Here is a 14,743-nt window from a genome sequence, read left to right on the forward strand (position 1 = left end):
ACAAGAGGATGAGCAGAGCCTGCAGCCAGCCCCCCCCGCCCCCCTCAGAGCTCTGCTGTGATCCACCCCGCAGATGGATGGGACAGAAGTGCTGCAGCTCTTCTTTCCCCTTCATATGCGTATGCAGGACAGGACATTTGCAAGACGCTGCCTTAGAAGTGGCTGCCCAGGGTGCGGCTCATCTCTCTTGGAATACTTCGAGCAATAGTGACCCCACCAGGCATCATTTCCCTGTTCTGCTGTGAACTCACATTTTATTTCAAGGTTGAAAATGTGTTTAATTTTCAGCTCCAGCCACTGGATATTGCTTTATCTTTGTCAGCCAGATGGAACTGCGTTGCTTTGCCATTCGGTGTGTTTGCCCAGTGCAAATACCCCCCCCAGTGATCTGGTTCCCTCATAGCCCTCCACATGATGTATGGAATAGGAAACAACCCCCAAATATCAGATCATCAGGATTATTTTCTGTTCTTTGATCATGTTGGAGCCTCTTGTTTGAACTCATGTCCGAAATTACTGTGTCGTCCCTGGAGAGTGAACGTCGGAGCAGGCTGTGTTGTCTAGGTAAGGCTCTAAGAGCTGTGCCCAGAGACCAAGGTCTCTTCCATGCTTCTCTCTGATAATTTTATACATCAAGGGATCTTGTTACCGCTTGGGATCAACATTGCACTTAGCGCTCATAGCAATACAGTTTGTGTGGTGATCCCCACGTTTTTCTTGGAAACAGTCTCCCACTCTAGGTTTACCCCAGACACTTCACTGACAGATCCTTCACCTACACTTGGCTGAGCTGAAAGGCATTATAAATCCCTTGAGATCTGTCAGCTTTGAACCATCTAAGATGTGTCATGTCTATCTCATGTGACGCACGTTTTAAACAAAAATGGCATGTCATGTTAAACAGGATGTCAGAGTGCTGCTCGTTGGCTTTATCAGCCAGCCCTGTAGTGTTATCAAAAAGATAACAGCCTGTTTTGTAAAATCTTTTCTCTCCTGATCCAGTGCTGGCTGACAGTTTCATCAGAGCTGTTGCAGTGACAGAGGAATGAGTCTTCCCATGATTTTACCTAGTCCTTCTTTCCAGTCATTCCCTTTTACCTTTTTGAAACAGCTTTTCAGTTGTCAGGCCAAGCCCCTCCCTAGTCTCTGGCACAAAATCTCAAAGAATGTGATATGTTCCCAACTCTGTGCTAGGATGAGACGCAGAAGGGCAGATGAGCTGGACTGAGGGCTTTCAAGTGTCTCCTGGGTCCCAGGCACTGCTGTGGGTAGAGGAGAAACTGTGGCATGGAGGCAGGAGTGAGGTTGCTGTGGGGCTCAACTGCGTTTGGAGGAGTTTCAGCATCCTGTGCAACCTCAGTCCACTTCTGGGGCTAGAAGAAGAGGTGTGAGGTGCAGGGGGCTCCGAGCTGTGGCATGGTGTTAATTACATAGAGTTCACTTGGGACACAGGCCGGGGCCCAGGGGCTGCTGGTGGCTCCCTGAGCTTTGTGGGGTCACTGGGGATGGCCCTGCAGCCCCCCCCCCAGGCCCTGTGGCTGCCACAGGCACCCACGTGCAGCAGCAGAGTGGGGTGCTGGGTGGGCAGACAGAGACAGGGAAAGGTGCTGGGAGTGTCGAGCCCCACATCCCAGCAGAGCTGGGCTCCTGCCTTTTCTAGGACCCTGCTTGGAGTTCGCCGTTGGCAGCCTGCTCCAGCCACCCGGGCAAAGACAGGCCAGTCCCCGCTGGTGCAGCCCTTTCCCACAGCTGCCAGGCTTACCGGGCTGCTGAGCGGGTGCAGCGTGGCGTGGGCTCTGCTGGTCGGTAGCAGCAGTTTGGATACCTGGGCACGCGCCTTCCTACTCATCTCCCTAACCCTGGCTCGCCGAGCTGCAGCCGGGAGCCTCGCAAGGCCTCCTCCAGCTCCCGGTTGTGCTGCTGTGCCTGGACAGTGCCATGCCAGAGGTGCCTGGCCTGGCCTGCGGTGCCCCTGATGCTCACTTGCTGCCGCTTGCTGTTACAGGCTTGTCAGCACCGGTGCCCAGAGGCAGGAAGGGGAAGAAAACGAAGAACCAGATGCTGCTTCCTGAGATAAAGAATGCAGACTGGCTTGCTACATGCAACCCCGAGGTGGTCCTGCATGATGACAGCTACAAGAAGCACCTCAAACAGCACTGCAACAAGTGAGTGCAGGAGCCCGCAGCAGCTTCTGGGGGCCACGGGCTGAGGTCCTTTAGCATGGAGGGGGTGGGAGAGAGCCACGAAGGGCTCAGCCCATGCAGATCATCATGCTGGGCTGCTCTCGGGGTGCTCCTCCAGGTGACAAGACGGGAGCAGTGTTCTGGGCAGCAAACCTATGGCCACAGGACCCAGCAAAGCGCAGGGCCAGGGATTGTGGCGTGGCAGGGTGTGGCCGGCTCCTACCCTGCAAGGGGACAGATGGCTTTGAGAAAGTGTGTCGTCCCACATGGGAAAACACAGCGTCGGGGGGCAGGTTTCCCTGCCTTCACTGACCCTCACAGTGTGCCCCTGCAGATGCTCTAGCGAGGGCCTTCAAGCCAGGCCCTGGGCTGGCTTTGAGCACCTGCATGCTAGCGTGTGTTCCTCTGTGTGTCCGGGGCAGGGTTCTGCTGCGGGTGCGGATGCTCTACTACCTGAAGGCCGAGGTGCTGGGGGAGGCTGCTGACAAAGCCTTCGAGGGCACCCCTGCCAGGTAGGAACTTACAGTGAACCCCAGTATTGCTTCTTATGGGAACGGTGGTGGCGCTCGAGCAGTGTCACAGCCATCCAGCCCGGTCTTCTCGGGGCTCAACGCGGTTCCAGGAGAGCCAGGCGCTGCAGCCACATCCCCGGGTCTTGCTCAGGCAAAGCTTCATCCTTCGGTGGCAGCTGTTGTTTGAGCAGTGCTGAGGTCACAGCACCGGAACGGGCATGGTGAGGACACTCAGGGACACCCTGCAGCCTGCAGGAAAATGTCTCCAAGTGCTGCCTGATGAATTGGTCTTTAATCTTAAAGTGGGGGCCTGCAGAGACTGTGCCCACTTCCTAGGGCCAGATCTCAGAGCGGAGTGCATCCCATTGCTGGGGCCTGCAGTCCCTTCCCAGCCCCTCTTTGTAGGGGCTCTGTTAGTGCCGCTGAGCCTCCCAGCCTCCTGACCTTCCTGCAGAGTCTGAGCTCTTGGTGTTTCAGAAAGGACTGTGATACACTCAGCTTAACTTCCTAGAGCAGGGGCAGCTGCCTTCCCCAGGTGGTTTGTACCTGCACAGCTCCATCAGCATAAGTTTGCCTGGAGGGGGCATTGCAACCCACCCTGCCAGATGTGCAATTCCTTTGGGTCTGGTTGTCCTGAAGTGGTTTCTCCCAGCAGACAGAAGCTCCGTTCCCCTGGTATTGCTCAGGTGGGAGGGCAGAGGGGCTGTGCACTCTCCCCATCTCCGGAGAAAGGGTGAGGAAGGCAGTGGGTGCAGTGGAGCAGACACCAGCAATCTGACCCCAGGGGGACATACTTGTCAGGCCAGCCTTGCATTCGTAACTGCCCCCAAGCCAAGGAGCAGATGTGCCTGTCTCCCTCCGCCCCTGGGTGTGCAGCGCCCAGTGTGCTCCAGTGCCTGGTGAGGCTGGGAGAGGCGCACTCATGCCTTGTCTGCCACAGAGAGCTGGATGTGCTGCTGCCGGACATCGACTATGTGGAGATCCCAGTGGACTGGTGGAACGCTGAAGCTGATAAATCTCTGCTCATTGGTGTCTTCAAGCACGGTATGTACCCTGCTGGTCTGGCGGGTGCCAGTGTGCGAGAGGGACCCGAGCAGCTGGCCAGGGCTCCAGGATCCGGAGTGGATGTGGCTTGTGTGCTCCGATGTCCTTGTGAGGGGGCAGAGCTGCAGCTGTGCGCTGCAGCCACACAGGGCCAAGGCAGATCTCCAGTCACCAGCAGCTGCAGCGCTGCCAGCTTGTTTGGGTGGTGAAGCAGGCACACCACGATGCCGAGAGTGGTGGGCCTGGTCTCGTGGCGGGCACTGCTCTGGTTTCACAGAAGCTGTGTGCACTTGCCACGTGGGGGCAAGGCGGAAGGCATAGAGCCTCCACTGGCTCCCCCAGGCCTGTCATGAAGTCCTCCTGCAGCTTCCAGGAGCCATGGGGTTGTTTAACCCCAGCTCCAACCTGCTACGGGTGCTGTGCACAGCTCCGTGGGCATTGTGCTGCCTCCAAGGCAGGGCTGCATGGTGGGACTAAAGACTGATCTTTCTCTTTGCCAGCTGCCCAGGGGCTGCAGAGCAATTAGCAGCTTTTGGGAAAGGGTTCTGCATTTCTGTGGGTGACAATTGCTCTCACGGCAGCACAAATGAGAGTGTGAGAGCCAGATGGACGGTTGGAGGTTCACCTGAACCAGGCTCAGGCCTGGTCTTATGCTGTCTTTCTCCTCCTTGATGGCTGTGGCCACTGGCAGGTTACGAGAGGTACAACGCCATGCGGGCAGACCCAGCGCTGTGTTTCCTGGAGAAGGTGGGCATGCCAGATGAGAAGCTGCTCTCTGCAGAGCAGGGCGTCAGTGACGGGGCTCAGGACACTGCTGAAAGGTGGGCAGGTGATGGAACTGAGCCCCTGCGGGTTGTCCAGCTCACTCCTGGGGGCCACGTTAGAAGTGGGGTGGTGCTGAGGGATGAGCTGTGCTTACAGAGGGCAATGAGGGGAGAAGGAAGCAGATGTGGATGTGAGCACAGCAGGCAGCAGGGAAGGCAGGTGGGAGCTGGCTCCATGGTACTAGTCAGAGGGTTGGCCCTGCCGGTACCCCGCTCCTGCAGACAGCAGGCACTGCCAGGGAGGCGGCACTGCCACTACCAGGGACTAATCCACTGTCTTACCCAGGGGCAGCATGGAAAAGGAAGAGAGCAGTGGAGAAAAAATGGAGGGGCTGCCAAAGCAGGAGGTGAGTGGGATTCACAGTGATCGATGCACACCTGCTGCTGCCCTGCCTGCTGTCCTGCCTCACGCTGCAGACTTGGCTCAGCTCTGCCATGGGGTGCAGGTGAAGCAGTGCTGCCTGTGTCCCTGCCCTGGGCAGGCATTGCTGTGCCAAGCACGGGCTCTGTCCCATGGCATTTCTGCCTGCTGGAGCACAGCTGCTTCCTGCTGACCTGGACAGCATCTGCCTCATAGGGAGCAGAGAGGGATCAGGGGCTGGGGTTAGCCAGTGATCCTGGCTCTCGCACTCGACTTCGGGAGCCACTCAGGGCCTTGACAAAGGAGCACCAAGGATCCTGAGAGAAATGGCCCTGGTGGAGAGGATGAGCAGTGGACCAGACAACACATGGGGGTGTGGGGTTTGTTTGGAGGCTCTCAGTGCCACTGCAGCCCATGTCATTGTGGTGGACCTCACCCATGGGCTCAAAACACTGTTCACCTGAACTGTCACCTCCCCTGTCCACACTGCTCTGATCCCGTGTGCTGAGGGATGTTTGTGAGGGCACAGGACACGTGGCCCTGCCAATCCTGCAGCCCCGGACCCTTCCAGGGCCACAGGGATGGGGGATGGGGGCAGCAGGGGCTTCAGCGTAGGTCTGGAGAGGTCCCTGCTGATGGCTTCTTTCTGCAGGACGTCGTGGCTGCTGGTGTGGGCGAAGCTGGAGAGAAGCGGGATGAGCCATCGGCAGGTGAGGCTGTATCTCCCACAGCGTGGCACGTTGCTGCCTGGGGACTGACACAGGAAAGCCTGAGCCAGAGCACTGGCACAGGCACTGCTGAGGTCGGGAAGGGGTTAGGGGTGTGCTGGCCTGTGGTAGTGGATGAGAGCTTAACCTGAGTGACAGCGGTCACCCTGCACTCTTACCAGGCAGACAAGCAGATGAAGGGAAGAGCAGGTTCATTTGAAGCCCGTTTGGCATCCAGCCTGTAGGAGAACTGTAGGAGGAGTGTCTGGCTTTGCTTTGCCATAGCCCGGCACAACTATGGCAAGAGCATTTTGGGGGTGGGAGCGCAGATGTGCTCTGAGAGCCTTAGTCATGCAAGACCCAGGGATGGGCCCTGTGGCAGGGCAGCCAGGGTCCCAAAAAAGAGCGGTACCAAAGCCAGCCATGGGTGCTGGAAGCTGTTAGCCTGTCCTGGCTATGCAGTTGCCTGCAGTTGCCTGTGCAGGGTCTGTGCTGGCAGTGCAGTGGGCAGTGCTGGCGGGTGCCGTGGGCTGGCCAGCCGCTCTGCTGAGCGGGCGGGAGGCAGAGGGAGTCCTGCGGGCTGCAGACCTCTCCTCTGCTTCGCTTGGCTTGGAGCCATTGTTTCTACCCCAATCTCTATCTGCCTCTGGGCCCTCTCTGAAGGAAGCTCGGACATGGTGAGCGTGTGAGCCAGCAGCTTTAAGGGTACAAAGCCCAGGGGTGGTCACCGCCGCTCCCCTTTCCCAGCTATGGTCACTCATGCTCCCTGGGAGAAGACAGGAGGGAGCTCTCAGAGCCGGGCGGCAGCACGCGTGAACTTGTGGCTTTGCAGCGTGCATTAAATACTAATGTCCTTGCTGATGTTTGAAGCCCAGGATGGCTCCGACTCAGACAGATCCTGCTGGCCTGTCTCATCTGCCCTCACGGCCAGACTGCGGCGGCTCGTCACTGTCTACCAGCGCTGCAACCGCAAAGAGCTGCCTCCCCGCGCCGAGATGCTGGTGCCCGGTAACCATGGATACTGGCTGCAGGACGAGATGTTCAGGAGAGCCTCGGAGATGGACTCAGTGAACAAAGAAATGCAGAAAAGGTAACAGAGCAGCAGACCCAGCTCCTTTTCAAGGCTGACTTAGGCCTGCTGAATTCCCTGCCCCCCTGGGTTGACCAAGGTGGATCTCAGCAAGGCTGGCTGTGCAGCCAGCTGCCAGCGTGACACAGGTGTGTGGGTCCTTCCTGAGCCTGGGAACTCTGCTCCCAGCCACAAAGGAGCCTTGTGGCCCCAGCTGCCAGCCCGGCCCAGGGATCAGCCTCCATTGTAGTTCGTAGGTAGCAGCTGGTGACAGCATGAAAGGAAGCTGGGGATATCTCTTCAGGGTCAAATCCAGCATCTGCTGGGCTAGGGATTGCCCTCCAGCAGAGTGGGTACTGCTGAGCATTTTTGTGCACTCAGGACTCATCGTGGATGAGGGGTGGCAGATGGCTGCTGTCACAGCCTGCACACTTAGACTTCCCAACCCTCGTGGCTCGCACACCACTGCATTAGCCTCCTGTTAGTAGCCTCAGGAGCCAGGTGGTGGCATATTGCAATGTTCTCCCACTTCGTTGCGTTCCAGCAAGTGGAAGGGTGGCAGGACCATAGACTGGCACCCAGAGTGACTCTGCAGAAGCTGGACAGGGTGTGAGGCAGCGTGGCACTTCCTACATCACTGCTAGTCCCCAGCACCCAGCTCTGGCATGTCGTGCTCTGCAGGACCTCTCCGTTGTCAGCAGTACTCACTGGTGGTGTATTCTGTGAATGTGTCCGTGCTGCGTGAGCCCACGTAACCATTTGGTGTCTGTGCTGCCCTGTGACAGGAGTTCAGTGATTTAGCTACACCTTTCACCCATTTTGAGCATATCTTTTTGTCATTTAACTTGCTTCTCCCTAGTTCTTCTATCATGGGAAGCTCTGATGCACTTGTACATTCCCACTTGCCTTTAACTGGCCCTGAGGATGGTGTTACTGGAACCGCAGCATCCCTCTGCTCACTGCATGGTTGTATGGAAGCTGCCCCAGCCCACTGATCTTCCCCTGATCCTCTTCCAGTTGTACCATCTCTTCTCCAAGGTGGGGGACACCAGTGCTCCTCACAGTGGTCAAGACACGGCTGTGCTGTGGACACCACGACAGCCTGGTATTTCTGCATTTTAACTCTGTGGTCTCCCCACAGGTGTGTCCTAGGTAGCTTCTACTAGCCTTTAATTTGAAGCATTGTAACAAGCTCCCCTTTGGGCTCAGTGGTTTGGATCGTTGGTTTTTTTATTGACTTCTTTCACGTTATTTGTGGTTTTGGAATAAAACAACACTGCAGAATACTCACAGCCTCTGGAAACAGGGGTGGAAATGCTAATCTAGGTGTATTTTGGTTGCTTTTGGAGCGCTGGGAGCTGTCATTGCTTCTGATCTCCCTTGACATGTTCCAGCTGCTTGCAGGCACTGGCACCGAGATGTAATTCAGAGGAGTTCAGATTTGACTTTAAGACTTCTTTAGCACACAGCACTCAGCTACTGCCGTGACCTGCTCCTGCTCTTGCCCTACTTTTTGTACCCTAACCTCTTCTCTGTAGCCTGCTTCTGTGCTCTGTCTGCCCAGGGCTGTATGTACCCAGTGTGCCCTTCACCATTTCTGTCCTGGATCATTCCTTTGCCAGATCCCCACGAGATGAAAGCTCAGAGGGTCTGAGGCAAGGTGAAAATTATGCTGTAGCTGTGCTGTAACTGAAAACCTCCGTCACCAGGGCTGCTTTCCTTTAATGAGGAGGGGGTGACACCTACCCCTGCCACCCAGGAATCCTGCTGACTCCTGTTATCAGGGTGGCTGGTGGTTGTTACTAGGACCCTAATGACAATGAGCCTCAGTCCCGGCTCACCTCCTGAAGAGGCTGGATGAGAGCTTTGTCTGCAAGGACCTTACTTTCAATTTCCTGGCACATAGAGTTGACTTTTCCATGGAGGTCAAGAGACCAACCTCAATTTGGCAGAAAGCAAGTAGGGGTGATAGCTTTGTGCCTCCACAGAAGCTGGGCTGGAGCCTGTGTCCCACTGGCAGCACAGTCAGGGACTGTGCTGCTTTTTGGACACCACAGTGAGCCAAGAGTCAGAGTGCCCATGGCCTTCACTCCTCCTCGCTATACACCTTAAGACCTCAGGATCTCAGTGTTCCTCCTTAGTGTGCTCCTCCTGCCAGCTCCCCCAGAACTGCTGTGCAGTAACTGATAGTTCCCTCTGATCCTCTCAGCCTGGTGTCTTGCCCATGCTGGCACTAGAACATGTTTCAGTGGCATTCACATCTTCTTCCCTACCCCACAGGTGGACCAGGAGGGAGCAGGCAGATTTCTACCGCACCGTCTCCTCCTTTGGGGTCATCTATGATCAGGAGAAAAAGATCTTTGATTGGACCCAGTTCCGAGCCATCTCTCGTTTGGAGAAGAAGACAGATGAGAGCCTAGAGAAGTACTTCTACAGTTTTGTGGCCATGTGCAAGAATGTCTGTGGTCTCCCACTGTGGAAAGAGGATGGTGAGTGAAAACTGTGTGGCCCATGTGGGAGGTCCGTGTAGCCATGGGCCAGAAATTGTCACACTAGAGCTCCTGTCATGGAGCAGAACAGCAAGGGAGGAGTTTCAGGGAGAGTAGGAGGTAGCAAGAGTCATGGGCGTGCAAGAGACACCTGCATTTTTGGCTGCCCTCCCACCACTCTGTACCGCCTCTCTGGTGCAACAGGGAAGTAGAGCTGCCAGACAGGCTCCAGCGCCTGTTCTCACACATTTCATGGAGTTATCCCATGGAATCACACTTAATTTTATCCAAGATAGTGACCTTTAGAAGTGAGGGAGAAGTAGAGAAGCAGCAGTTCATATTGCTTCCACACTGGAGCTCAGGGTTGTTTGTGCAGTTTGTGTTGCTGCTTTCTGTCCAAGCACCTCTTTGCTAGGAGTGGACAGAGTCCGCACAGCGCCCATGCTGCTGCCCCGCTAGTTGAGGAGCTCTCCTGCAAGGCAAATGGGGTCTGAAGCTACCACAAGACACTTGGGAAGCCTGGCCAACACACTGGGAATCTCTTCTGGGAGCACCCAACGTAACCCCAGAAATGAGGCACACACAGGGTATGGCAGATGAAAAGCTGCTTGGCTGCTATTTAAGCACAGAGTGATTTGCTTCTAATGGCAGCAGAAGGGATCTCATCTCAGACCTACCTGGAGGTCTGGTCTTGTGCACAGTTCCTTAGAGATGTGTGTCAAAGCCTTAGGTATGGATATGTAGGTGTTACTCATGAAAGAGCTGCATGAGTTGAAAGACTCCCTTCTCTGAGAACCCCCTGAAGGACTGCCAGAGGCTCACACCCCAGGGAGCCACTCTCCATGCAGCACTGCCAGCTCTGATGGAGCAGAGTTCAGGCAAGGTGTTGAAATCCCCTGCAGCCAAGTGCCTCTCTTGGTCCAGCTGATCAGGTCGAGAGCTTACGCTAACGTGGCCATTTGGTGGCAAATGAATGGAAGGTGGTGGCACTGGGAAACTCAGTCTCAGTGGTGGCATCAAGCACTGCCCCCCACCCCACCTGCAGTCTGAGCAAGAGTTAAGATTCACTTAGCTTATCACTGCCTCCGAGTAACCCTCATCATCCGGTATAACGGGGCCTTGTTTTTTTGTCCCTGTTGTAGGTCCCCCTGACCCTGACATCTATGTGGAGCCTATTACAGAGGAACGTGCTGCCAGAACCTTGTACCGCATCGAGCTTCTGCGAAAGGTGCGCGAGCAGGTGCTCAAGTGTCCACAGCTCCACGAGCGGCTCAAGCTGTGCCGGCCGAGCCTCTACCTGCCAGTGTGGTGGGAGTGTGGCAAACATGATCGGGACCTGCTAATCGGCACCGCCAAGCATGGCCTGAATCGCACCGACTACTACATCATGAATGACCCTCAGCTGTCTTTTTTAGATGCATACAGGAACTATGCCCAGCATAAAAGAACAGGGATCCCAGGCTCAGAAACCCTGTGCTGCCTTTACCAGACTAACTCCAAACTCTACAGTTCCCCTCTGTATAGCCAGGTGGACCAGACTTGTGAATCCCTGGAGAATGAAGCTGAGAGTCAGATCAAGCTAGAAAGCATTGACAACACTATGTCCCAGTCTGGGGGCAGCCCGCCAGATGCAAACTGTGAAACATTCATGTCTAAGGTCCAGGACATCATTTCCAGTAACTATGATGAGAGCTCTCTGCCGGACTCACTGATGTGCATGATGTACGACGAGAAGGCCTGTAACAGCGAGCAAAGCTCCCTTGCCCGAGACAGCCCAAGTTGCACAGATATTGGAAGTGGCATTGCTAAACTCTCTGAGGGCAAGCTAGAGGGGGACGAGGATCCGTCCAGCTGTGATGCAGAGGCCATGAGAGAGACTTCCTTCCTGGAGGGATTGCAGGTTGGCTGTGATCAAATGGACAGTCAGAATGGAGAAGCTGAGCCTTCACCTTCTACTCCCGAAAGTGACCCTTCACGGAGCATCCCAGCAGAGCTCTGCGAAGCCTTGCAGCAGAAGAGAGACCTCACCAGCCCTGCGCCAGTGCTGCCTGAGCACGGTGCCATGGAAGGAGTCATTAGCATGGGGCTGTATGGTTCCAGTCTTCATAACTATGACATAAAGGTTCCTCCTGAGCAGAGGTTCATTAATCTGCTGCAGGAGAAAGGAATGGAAGCAAAGTCAGCCCCAAGTCAGAGCCACAGTGAGGAAGATGATGAGGAGGAAGAGGACGATGATAACTCTGAGGCAGCAGCAGATGTTGCAGAAGACTTGAGTGGTCCAAGGACCAGAGCTGGTTGTGACCCTGAGACTAATGAACTGGGGGGCGAGGAGCAGAGCCCTGGCCTCCCCACACCTGAGGACACTTGCCCCGAAGCCGTGGATGGCGAGAGAGAGTCCCTGGGGCTAGGGACACTCGAAGGCCCTGGGGAACCTGGGCCAGAGGGAAGGGAGGACCACAGCCTGGAGGAGGAGAACACCCTGCAGGACTTGCCTGGCCAGGCTCAGAGCCAGGCTTTCAGCCCGCCTGCACCTCCGGTGGGACCCCCAGGGGCAGAACCCCCCCACGCCAGGGAGGAGGACTGGGGACAAGGGTCCGAGGGGCAGGCAGGCTGTAGAGAAGCCCTGCACCCCGAGCCCCCAGGGATGAAGCAAGAAGAGTGTGAGATCAGAGATGAGGAGGAGAAAGCTGGCAGCAGCCAGAGTCAAGGTAGGGTTCTGAGAGCTCCCTCTGGTTGACAGTCACCTCCGACTGGGATGGGAGGGCCTGCTGTCCTCGGTGCCAAAGCCTTGGGGCTGTCCAGCCTGCTGGAGCAGCCATCCCACTGCAGGCACTAGGGCCCTTCTAGCTGATGTGACTGGGGAGAAAAGAGTTGGTGGCAGGGCTTGCCAAGACCCCCAGCAGCCCTTCAGCAACCGGCTCTCTCTGGTAAGGCTCCTGCCCTCCTCGCCTGCCTGCCCAGGGCTCTGGCTGTGTCACTGGGGAAGGGGTGAGGGCCACTGCAGTAAAAGCCCCCAGAACTCAGCTCACGGGAGTGCCGATCTGCCCACTCCTGACTGGTGTGGGCTGCCCGCTATGGCCCAGGACTGCTGCATTTCTTGGTCACTGGCTGGGGAATGGGATTTGTGTGGGGCCTGCTGGGCGCTGGGCTGGGAAGGTGGGAAGAGGCGCTACCTGAGGTGGTAGGGGAGGGAGGGTGATGATGGGCTCATTTTCTCAGATGGTCTGGAGAAGTACTCAGAGGAAGAGAGCAAGAGTTCGACTTCTGTCCTGCCCGGGGAGATTGATGATCTTCAGGATGCCCGGGCACCAACCATAGCCCAGCTTTTGCAGGAAAAGACACTTTACTCCTTCTCTGAATGGCCTAAGGTGAGTTAAAAATGAGTGCTGTTTATATTGCAAATGTTACTGCCTCGGCCTGGCAAGCAGAGGCTCACACAGCCCCAGCTCTGCCTCCTCCTCCCCCTCTGCACGTGGCTCCCCAGGGATGCCCTGGCTCGGGGTGCTCTCACCAGGCCGTTGACCCCCAGTCCCAGGGCAGTTCCTTGCTGAACGGGGGTCACAGGGGTTGGGTTTGTCTTTGATTCTGAGGTGACATACATGAGTTAAAGTCATTCAAGTCCCAGCCTGCCATTGTCTAATCCTCTTTGCAGGACCGTGTGATCATCAATCGCATTGACAACATCTGCCATGCCATCCTGAAGGGCAAGTGGCCTTCCTCTAGCCAGCAGTTTGAGACGCAGAGCCTGATAGCGGCCCCAGCAGTAGCCAGCAATGCCGGCAGCAGGAACAGCTTTGCTGAGTCAGAAGCCCCTGATCCCAGCTTCAACAACGGAGTGTTAATCTCCCAGGTACAAAAGGTGAGGGGGGCCCTTGGACAGGGACAAGTTTAGGACTCTGTGGTGAAGCATTGCCCACAAGTGCTCAGTAGCTTCCTAATCAGGGCCTGGGTTTTCACTGCCTCTTGGTGCCACTTGAGGTCCATGTGAGAAAAATCTCAGTAATTTCTTTCAGACAGGATCTTCTGTGAAGCTATTTTATTTGCGATTGCAATGGCGAGCATCCTGCAAGCAGGAGCGCACAGTAAAAGTTCCTCATAACCGTGTATCCCCTATTACCCGACACCTCATTTCTCCCCCTGTTTCCTCATTGGCTGAGTACTACGGGTTCACAGCCTACTCGATGCACTTCTATACCATATGTGTACACCTTTGTTTGACCAGCTGTTAATTTCTCCTTTTCCTTTTTTTTTCCTTCTTCTCTTGTGACTAGAAGGCCTGTGATTTTTGTTTTTACTGATTTCATACTGCTCGTCCTGTTTTTCTTAGCTATCCTCCTTATTTTGGGACAGTGGGACCTTCCCCTTGTCAGCTTAACATACTCCCCACTGCTGTGCTGCACAATCACTTTTGAATATGCAAGGTTAGTGGAATTTTCCACTGCAAAAACACCTTCTGTTGTGAAAACACAACTTCGTTTCTCGCATCCGTAACACACAGCTTGGGCCACTCGGTCCCCTCCGCTGAGGGGGTAAGCCCCCTGCGCTCTCAGCACCCTGGCAGCCTGCTCCCCTCCTTGGGGGGAGGCTGTTCAGGGGCAGCTCCACAGCTCCTGTGGCTGCAGACGGGCTTCCAGAGTTGCTGCTGAAACACCTGGCATGGTCAGGGAGGACAAAAGGACAATGTCCTGCTGAACCAAAGGAAGGGGTGCAGGAGAGGGCACTGCCCCATGAGTCTCTCATCTCTCACTGCTGGGAATAGCACAGAGCCAGAAGCGGCTGGCCTGGGACCCCAACACGTCCCTCCAGCAGCTGGTGGAGCACCCAGGGTTCGAGCACCTTGGGAGATGGAGGTTTGCGTGAGGGTGCCGCTGCACCATTCCCACACAAGGTGAGGTGCGATGTGCCCAGGGAAAGGGGCAGAGGCGCAGAAGAGCCTGACTGCTAGCTCTGTGTGTTGGTTTGAAGAGCTGTGGTCCATGGCAGCGCACGAGCAGCTGTAAACCTCTCTGTGGCTTTGTTCCACACAGGAAGGCTTCCTGACTCCCGCCTTTGCAAAGGATGAGCGGAAACACAGGAGGCTGTACGAATTCGAGGTGGAGAGAGATGCCAAACAGAGGAGCTTGGAGCAGTTAGCAGCAACCCACATTCATTCTCCCATTGTGCTGAACGGCTGGCGTGAGGCAGCTGTGGACTTGTCCAGAAACTCTGATGGGTCCCCAGGGAACTCCTCACCGTTCCCCCTGAATACAAACATGCCCAAACTGGGGACTGTGAACACCCTCCAAGGCTCCCTGGGCATGGACTTATCTGGCATTCTCCAGGCAGGGTTAATCCATCCTGTCACAGGACAAATTGTAAACGGCAGCCTCCGAAGAGATGATGCTGCCATGAGGAGGAGACGGGGCAGGAGAAAAAATGTAGAAGGGATGGACCTCATCTTCTTGAAGGAGAGGCCTCTTCCAACAAGGCTGCAGGTGAGTCAGTGCTTCCCCCTTCACATGGCCCTGATGCAATCAGCACAATTTGTCTCATGGTCCAGCTCTCCTCTACAAGA

General features: G+C 55.8%; 1 protein-coding gene across 12 annotated transcripts in view; it reads left to right on the top strand.

Annotated features, from left to right (window-relative positions):
- Positions 1-14,743, top strand: part of CHD6 (chromodomain helicase DNA binding protein 6) — a 90,450-nt gene that overhangs the window by 65,465 nt on the left and 10,242 nt on the right. For 10 of the 12 annotated variants that reach the window (XM_066978315.1, XM_066978309.1, XM_066978317.1 and 7 more), the window contains 12 exons: positions 2,006-2,165; positions 2,606-2,695; positions 3,636-3,739; positions 4,431-4,560; positions 4,850-4,910; positions 5,577-5,634; positions 6,502-6,721; positions 8,981-9,189; positions 10,332-11,897; positions 12,409-12,557; positions 12,842-13,048; positions 14,217-14,663. In XM_066978315.1, coding sequence (XP_066834416.1) covers positions 2,006-2,165; positions 2,606-2,695; positions 3,636-3,739; positions 4,431-4,560; positions 4,850-4,910; positions 5,577-5,634; positions 6,502-6,721; positions 8,981-9,189; positions 10,332-11,897; positions 12,409-12,557; positions 12,842-13,048; positions 14,217-14,663 — 3,401 coding nt within the window. The remainder of the gene's footprint in view (positions 1-2,005; positions 2,166-2,605; positions 2,696-3,635; positions 3,740-4,430; positions 4,561-4,849; positions 4,911-5,576; positions 5,635-6,501; positions 6,722-8,980; positions 9,190-10,331; positions 11,898-12,408; positions 12,558-12,841; positions 13,049-14,216; positions 14,664-14,743) is intronic. The other 2 variants (XM_066978312.1, XM_066978318.1) reach the window with 1 other exon arrangement.

This window comes from Anser cygnoides, chromosome 16, assembly GCF_040182565.1.
Source record: "Anser cygnoides isolate HZ-2024a breed goose chromosome 16, Taihu_goose_T2T_genome, whole genome shotgun sequence".
In the NCBI taxonomy this organism is placed as follows: Eukaryota; Metazoa; Chordata; class Aves; order Anseriformes; family Anatidae; genus Anser; species Anser cygnoides.